The sequence below is a fragment of the Enoplosus armatus genome, chromosome 23 (genome assembly GCF_043641665.1).
Source record: "Enoplosus armatus isolate fEnoArm2 chromosome 23, fEnoArm2.hap1, whole genome shotgun sequence".
Lineage (NCBI taxonomy): Eukaryota > Metazoa > Chordata > Actinopteri > Centrarchiformes > Enoplosidae > Enoplosus > Enoplosus armatus.
Window position 1 is genome coordinate 5,977,020 of NC_092202.1, and position 8,657 is coordinate 5,985,676.

General features: G+C 42.1%; 1 protein-coding gene across 1 annotated transcript; it reads right to left on the reverse strand.

Annotated features, from left to right (window-relative positions):
- Nucleotides 1–1,157: 1,157 nt before the first annotated feature.
- Nucleotides 1,158–7,049, reverse strand: cckar (cholecystokinin A receptor). The gene is made up of 5 exons (XM_070929890.1): nt 6,923–7,049; nt 6,154–6,405; nt 3,028–3,289; nt 2,386–2,513; nt 1,158–1,765 (listed from the first exon to the last, which is right to left on the reverse strand). The coding sequence occupies exons 1-5, from the start codon at nt 7,047–7,049 to the stop codon at nt 1,158–1,160; spliced, it is 1,377 nt and encodes a 458-aa protein (XP_070785991.1).
- Nucleotides 7,050–8,657: the final 1,608 nt, after the last annotated feature.

An 8,657-nucleotide genomic window follows, 5' to 3' on the forward strand; every position in this document is an offset into this window, starting at 1 on the left:
AGCTAATTTGCTTTCTCTCTGCGTTTAGCACGAATGAGGGATGAGGCGCTTAGCTTAGCTTAGCATACAGAGCATTGGTACACAAACAGGAACAGCTTACCGTGTTTGCGTCTCGTTTGTTTAATCCTTAACAGTAGTAAAGTGTTAATTAGTGATCTTTAGAGGTGTTGGTAGTTGGTCGTCTCCCCTAGTTGCTAATCGCTAAGCTAACTGCCTGCCTAACAGCTCTAGCTCCATACTTGAGACAGAACATGAGAGTGGTATCGACCTTCTCATCTAACTCTCCACAAGAAAGCGACTGGGCAATTTCCCCAAATGTCAAACTATTTCATCTCACCTCAATGTCTATTTAGTAGCTGGTTAAGTGCTTTTGATCATATCACATGATTATCATCAGTATATGGAGTTTGCCCGGCTGTCATGGAAATCTGGATGTTCAAATTCTCCTTTTTTTCTGAGCACTTTAAGGACTTTCTGCCCATGTTGGCTTAAAAGTTGAATTTCAAGGTTCAATCTTGACCTTGGACATGGTGTGTATACTTACTTACAAAAGTATAGTATAGTATACTTTTGGAAATTTGGATGAACTGATCCTAGTGTGCAGTCTAATCCTTCTGACACTGATTGTGGTTTTGGATATTTCTCACCTGGTGCACTAAGTTCAAAACAATGAACTTTTTGGAAAGACTATTTGGTCCCTGTACTGTTACATATGCAGTGGTTTACTGGCTGTGGTGGAGGAACAACTAAAAAAGACTATAGAGAGAGTGGAGAACTACATTAATTGGCATTCTGCTTCATAAAAACACTCTTTGCTATGCCAGACTTGAGGCCCTTCAGTGCTTGCATCCAACCTGGACACTGCAAGCTTCAGGGTAAACATCTGGCTGTGTTGATCTTCTTGTTGAAGTGGTGCACTGAATGTACACCACTTCTCTCCACAGTCGTTAACTGCTGTACCCGCGTCATGTCACGCTCCAAGCTAAAGCAACGTAGCTGCTCATAAACTAGTCCTGTAAGCGCTGTGAGGGCTTTACGTTAAAACAACACACCACAGATTCCCTTCAAGAGTTTGCACTCAGGCCAGAGCTCTTAAACACACACACACACACACACACACACACACACACACACACACACACATGTATCAGTCCAGTTTAAGTCAGCTCACTCCAGGCGGATGCACGGATGCCGGTGTAGGTGAAGCGTGTGCTGGCTCCGCTTGGCGGGGTATGACCATTCTGCTCAGTGGTCTTTGGCCCCGCTCTTGATCTGCCCACTTCCCCTTTAGCCGTTCCGATTCCGGCTGACCTCCCTAAGCCGCTGCTCCCTCCGCCGCTCCTCCTTAAGCAGCTGCAGCAGGTGAACGTTGCCAGCATGCCCTGGCGGAAGCGCTTGTTCATGAAGCAGTAAATGATGGGGTTGACACAGGCCGAGGTGTAGGACAGCAGGTGGATGAAGGAGATGGGCGCGCCGGTCAGGCGGTAGGCCGAGCGCCGGTCGAAAGCCTGCCACGCGTTGACCACAAAGACGGGAGTCCAGCACAGGAAAAAGAGGAAGACGATGACCAGGAGCATGCGGATCACGCGCTTCTTGGCCATCAGGTTGGCGGTAGAGCTGCTGCCACACACACGGCCCACCGTGGGCTTGCTGCTGGAGTTGGCGAAGTTGCTTGTACTCTTTGTGATGCTCTTCTTCTTAGACGGCTGCAGGTAGCAGCCATCACTGTCCCCGGGCTTGATGCTGCCGCTGCTGGATTGTCTGTCTGTCAGGGGAGAGATGTGAAGAGAAAAAGACTGGAGTGTAAGAGTGCAATTTTATCAGAGCCCTCATGACTTGGAAAGTTGGGGTCATGTCTGTCACTTAAATGGATGACTTTCCTAAAAGCCAGGGCTGCATTTCTGAAAGATTAGGGTGAACTTTTACCTAAAATGAAAGAAAATCTGGTGATGTTCTATATTGTCAAACAATGAATTGAAAACTATTAAAAACACATCAATAAGCTACAACATTGCTCCCATTCCTTTTTAGTATCATGGAAATGGGCACTGTTTATTTTGAGTCAGTCTCACAAACACCGTCCTGCTGCTGCACAGTAAACACTCGCTTGAATGTTTGCTCAAATCTACAGTGCCCACCTGTTTTATTTGTTTTAAACTGAAGTTATATACTTCTGATGTGGTTTTAAAGATGTATGTCTTCAAAAGAAACCAGAGGGCTTGTAGCTGAATACCACAGACAGATGGACACATGGACTAAAACGTAGTTGGTTTTCACGGAAGTTCACAGAACTTATTGACAAAAGGAAAAATACAGAATAATGCCAGCCTTACCCTTCAAAAGAAAGTGTTTCTTTTGACCACTTGCTATGTTTTATTTTCATACCTCTGCTAGATTTCCTGCTGGACACCTCAAACTTGATGCCCCGGTAGAGCTCCAGGGAAATGAGTCCATAGGCTGTCATCATGACGATGCCGGGGATTAGGAAGAGCAGCAACAACAGGGACACGTACCTGCAAGGGACACATTTGGGGGAGTAAGTAGACGCAAACGAGCATTCATTGTATCTAATTTAGATCAACACCGGAACCAAATTGCTTTGCTAATAATAAAAAAACCCTGTCTTTGAGTCTAGACTAATATCATCATGTATTTGATGTGCTTTCTGTGTATTATACCTTTTATTTTTCTAAACAGGTCCATCATTTTTAATAATAATGTAAAACAACTTTGGTCAACATCTGTTGTTTTTCAAATGTGCGCTTTAAGTAAATATACCTGACAAATTGACTTTATTATTTAAACAAAACGTGCTTGTATTTAAAATATCTGTGTCATGCCAGAGGATTTCCCCAAGTGGTCGTCTCTCACCAGCAACACGAGACTGAGAAAATCAATAAAGTGGCCATTTGGAATTAGAAAAGGGCTGCTTCAGCTGCCACACAATCTGAGTGCATCTGAGTGTGAGGACACCCTGGTGGGACAGTAAAGGTATGACGTTCCATAATGCACTTGTCTTCAGCTCACCAGGACTGCTGGATGACGTCATTGGGCCACACCAGGCGGCACATGTGCCCGGTGCTGTTGTTGAGGCGGGTGAAGGGCTTGAGGGTGCTAGAAATGGGATAGGGCAGCATCAGGATGAAGGACGCCACCCAGGTGGCGGTGATGACCTTGGCGGCGTGGGATTTGGTCTGCCACGTCCTGGAGGTCAGCGGGTTGCAAATGGCGCTGTAGCGCTCCAGGGAGATGGCCACCAGGTTGAATGTGGAAACACTTACTGAGAGACCTGCACAGATGAGAAAATCCAAAAATGGATGACCGTCACTTTTTCAGTTTCAGTTTTGAGCTCTGATTTGTTAAAAAACATTCATCTGAAATATTGGACGTATAATGTAATAATAATAATAATAATAATAATAATAAATCACAGAAACAGTCAGTTTTGTTAAAGGAATAGGCATATGAAGCCAGAGCCAGACGATGGTTAGCTTAGCTTAGCATAAAGAATGAAAACTGGAGGAAACAGCTAAGCTAACTGGCTGCTGGCTTTAGCTTCATATTTACCATATGTCACTGCGTCCAGCCAAGAAACACTCCAAGTTAGCTGAGAAGATTGATACCACTGTCATGTCTGGATGATAAACATGAAGGTACAGCCAGCAGCCAGTTAGCTTAGCTTAACTGCCACAGAAACCACTTCAGTTTATGTGCGAAATAGACAAACGAGATATAACGGGTTAAGTGTGGCGCTTTAGAGGAGCTGGTAGGTTCATTTTTAACCTTTGGACAGAGCCAAGCTAGCTGTTTCCCCTGTTTCAAGTCTTTATGCTAAGCTAAGCTAACCTATTTAACGGAAAGACATGAGAGTGGTATCAATCTACTCATCAAACTCTTGGCAGAAAAAAAGAGAATTAAGTGTATTTCCAAAAATTTAACTATTCCTAGGTACCCTTCCCCTTCACCTTGGTCTTGGTTTTTCTGCCATGGGCTTTGTAACACCCAGAATGGTCAGCATCCTCTCAACATGTCTCTCTGTTTACTGGAGTGCATGTGATGCTATGGCACATTAATGCTTTGTCACATTAAATTTAACTGCTGAGCAGCGACAGGGCACATCCTGCACTGCCTGTTACCAGATCAGCGTTAACACACTCAGTAACAATAACAAGAAGAACTATAAATACATTCAAATTGTCGCTGTGTACAGTAAGAGAGGAGTGACACGTAAACAGATAAACATGGGGACAAATGAGGTAATAATCCCGGATGGCAGTGCTCTGATCTCACTGCATGGCTAAATGGAGCAACAGGAAGTAAGGAGAAAAGTGAAAATCAGATTTCCTAACGGACTTGTAATTGGATGAAAATGAAATATTAGTCAAGGTACACCATCTGTAATGACTGCACCTTGTTACAAAGCTCCCAGAAGAGGCTTTCTTGGGGAATTCATCAAAATCACAAGCAAATTAAAGCCACAGAGAAGTTGATTCACATCCTTTATCTGATTGACTCATCTCCCCTGGTATAAAAACTGTGTGATCAGTCATTTTCTTTCTAAATGTTGTGCTTGTCCACTGCCATAAACACTAACTCTGCGTTACGGTTTTAAAGTCTAACAAGTTTAACAAGCTAAACTAAAAGCAGGCATTTTGGTTTGGTTATGTCCTACTTTTGGTCATATTTAACACAATTATGTGATTTACTTGAAGAGGTAGGCTTTTGTCCTAATTATTTTATTGACCATTAAAGTGTGCAGAAGCTAATAATGGTTTGAAAGTTAAGTTTGTGGCTTTTGTCTGTCTCCCCTCCTTTGGCTCTGTCTCATTGAAGCAGGTCAGGCTGTGCTGTTTACTTGTAATGAGCTTATGTTCAGCTGCTGTATCTTAAAGACGTGTCATACAAAATCTTTTGCTTTGAATGACAATTTGTGTCTGAATTTCCAAATATTGTTCATTTCTGCTGGACACAAGATGTTTATATCAAACCTCAAAATGTAACATGTGAAAGGGGTTCCTTCGTGTAATGAACCCACAAAGAATTATCTCTGCAGAATGATGAATGTTGATAATGTTGCTCCATGACTGCTGGATCTGTAAATAAACAACTGTTTGCATACACATCAACTTAAAACATGTGTTCATAACTTGTTTGTGCTGCACCCAAGTGGCCAAAAAAATCAGTTGTTGCATGTTTAACTAAGAGGTTTTCAGTCTGTGCGCACTGGAGGGTGAATCTGCTGTAGTTTCCACATCACACTTCTGTAAACTGCATATTGGACCCCGCTGGATTGACTGTTGTGATGTCACAAAATCCTGCTTGTCCAGACATGTCTTAAACTCAGATTCAAAGTGAGCACAGAGAAACTTTCTCCCTTCAGCAGATGAATATGAAAACCGACTCTGCACATGCATCATTCTGCACTGTGGAGCTCAAACATCCAAATATACCAATAAGCAAAACACATTTTTGAGTCATTTCGCTCAAGACTCTGCTTATAGACTCTTTAATTATTCATGAATGTGACTTTGAGGATGAACGACTGTAGAATAGAACAGGAAACAACAGACTGCACATAAAAATCATAAATGTAGTAAAAACTGGAAAAACTGAACCGATTGCTTCAGGTGAATCTACTTTCTGACAACATGTTTCCTTCTACCAGAACTGTCTGCAGCTCATGTTTAGCTCGTTAAACCACCAGGAGCATTTGAACGTGTAGGGAAATGAACCTTGCGCAGGACATGGCCTTAGATGACTTCTATTACCTATTGTCTCCGACATATAATACAATTACCAGGGCAAAATCATAATAATAATAATAATGATAATTCACCATGGACATGCAGGCTTTAATTGTTTTGCATTGGGTATTTTCCCACTACAGTAGGATGAAGTATGAGGAGATGGTGGATATTGTAGAGTCAACATAAAACTGTAACAGTATGGCAAAGGTTTGGGTATGGCTGTCAGTGTTTTCACACAATATTAAATAGTAGGGACATTAATTGTTCCCTTATTTAGCTAGAACATCATAAAAATGTGTAGCTTGACTGTAAAGGAAGATGTAAGACCAGAGGAAGACAACAACAAAGGTAATTTAATTTAAAGGTAACCAAACGCCCAAATAAAAAATAATCTGATATTACTCACCCATGAAGTACATGACCAGCTTGCATATGCCGGTGCCGAAGATGAAGTCCCTCATGAGGTTGGGGATGAGGGTGAAGGGGATGCAGACCAGGGACACCATCAGGTCGCTGACGGACAGAGACAGCAGGAAGAGGTTGGTGACGGTCCTCATGCGCCTGTTCCTCACCAGGACGGCGATGATGAGGCTGTTGCCCAGGACGCTGAGGAGGAAGATGAGGCTGTAGAGGACGATCCGCACTGTCTGGTTGATGTCTGAGACACAGTGTAAGCAGACGCATGGGCACTCACGCACAAACTACTGGGAATGTCATTCTTAAAATGTGACCTAAGTGCTGTTTGACTCTCTTTCTCTCTCATACACAGACTCTTCATTTTCTTAAATTAATTTACATTGTTCTTAAAATATTTCTTAGGTTGTATCCCTCTTCTTGGGGCTTTATCCTGCATAAAACTGTGTGAAATTTGTGCCATTTAATTCTCTACTCTGTTGCCAGTAAGTGGCAGTTCTATTCTCTTGACATTGGCAGAGGCAGTGGTCAGTGGCAACACGTGTCACCACTAACATATAGCAGACTACATTAGTTTTATGGATGACTTGAGCCGTATGCGTAATGCGCACTGACGCAAAATAAAATGCCCAAAGCAGTCGCTTTTCTGGCATAAACTGGAGACAACTGCTTGCATTTGGAATAAAATGAATATCAAATATCTGAATAGAATAATCCACTTTTGGACAGGGTGGAATATAAATAGATGAAATCCTCTGTACCTTGAGGTTCAGGCGAGGGATCCTGCTCGCTCTCGCACTCCGAAATGTTCTTGATCCCTAAATTACATAAAATCTTGTTCAGGTCAGTTGAATTCACGAGCATGTCGTGTATTGTAAACGTCTCCATTTCGCTTTCTCTCCCTGTAGCCTCAAGTGAAGTCAGTCATACTGTACGGACGGCATTCGTCAAGCTCTCACAAGAAAAGAAAGAAAATGCTCCAAAGGATGTGATGTTTGAAAATTGTGTTTTTCCTCTCAGCCGATTTGAAAAAGAAAAATTAGAATAATGATACAATGAGAATAATAATAATAATGATAATGATAATAATAATAATAGTATTCTCTACAAGTTCCCGTGCGCTCCCAGTCTGGTGCGCTGCGCTCCACCAGTGTTCAGCATTTCCAGCGACTGCCAACATGTGGACGGGTCGCAGAGTGCTCAGCCCGCCTTTAGGGTCTGTGCAAGTCAGCATCTCCCCCCTTTTTTTTATTTAAAACACCCAGTCGTAAATCATTGCAGCAATAGAGATGCTACACGGTATATGTTGTCTGCATTGAATATTCTTGTGTTCTTATATAATATCTCAAATATTTCTAATTTCCCGGATCACTTACACGAGGAGAAATATTTAAGCCAAAAAATTCAAGTAAACAACATAAATTAAATTGACTTAAAGCAACAGCAGTGTTCTGTAGTGCAGCTACTGTGGGATCTCCATGTCCATGCTTCCCTGGCACATTTCAGAGCATGATATTGCCTGCTGTGGCATTTCATGTGAACATGTCAGCAGCAATACGGAGGCTCGTTGACTCGTGCTGTAATTGTTCTGATGGGTGGAGAGATGGGCTGTCATTAGTGCCCAAACAACGCCAACTCCAATATTTTGGAACCAGTCACGTGTTGAGCTGCAGTGGATATTGTCTTTACATCCCTGCCAAGAGGCAAGAAATTATTGTTATTGCTCGATGAGCTCCTTCAGAAAAGGCTTGGGAATGAAGCTGCTAACACGTGAGAGAGACAGTTAGGGATCTTTTTAAATGTTTTTTTATGATCTGTTATTGATCAAACACAAGAGATGAGTGGCCTTTTATGGCAAAAATAAGTACCATCACAAAATAAACCCTGAACCCAGTTAAGCTCAGTTTAAGCAGTCATATGTCACTGTCACTGAGTCTTTACATAAGTAAAAGTAGCCTACCAGAATGGACAAATAACCCATTATAAGTAAGAGTCCTGCATTCAAAAGCTCACGAATAAGAGTACAGTAGTATCACTAACAAAATGTACAAAAGGTATAAAAAGTAAATGTATTAATTCTGCTAAATGACTGTATATGATTGCATATTATATGTTCCAATGCATTATATTATATTATAGCCTGTTTCAAATGTGATAATGTGTGAAATGTGTGTATTTTCTTGCATTTAACCTGTGAAATCACACAAAAATAATAAAATGAAAGACTACTAATGTATTTTTTTTGTTTTTACCAAGAAGTCTAAACTTGTCCCCCTTTCATATTGCTCTGACGTCCCGCCGGAACAGAGATTTTCAGCTCGGAACCAAAGTGATGGCTTCCTGTTTCCCCTGCACGCGCACTGGCAGTCCTCAGTTGCTAAGTAACCTCTGCAGGGGGCGGCTGCCGCATCGCCGGATGCTAGCTAAACAACTAGTGTACAGTAAATCAAACGGTGCCGTTTCACACGCAAAACTAAACTAGCGTTGATAAGGAGG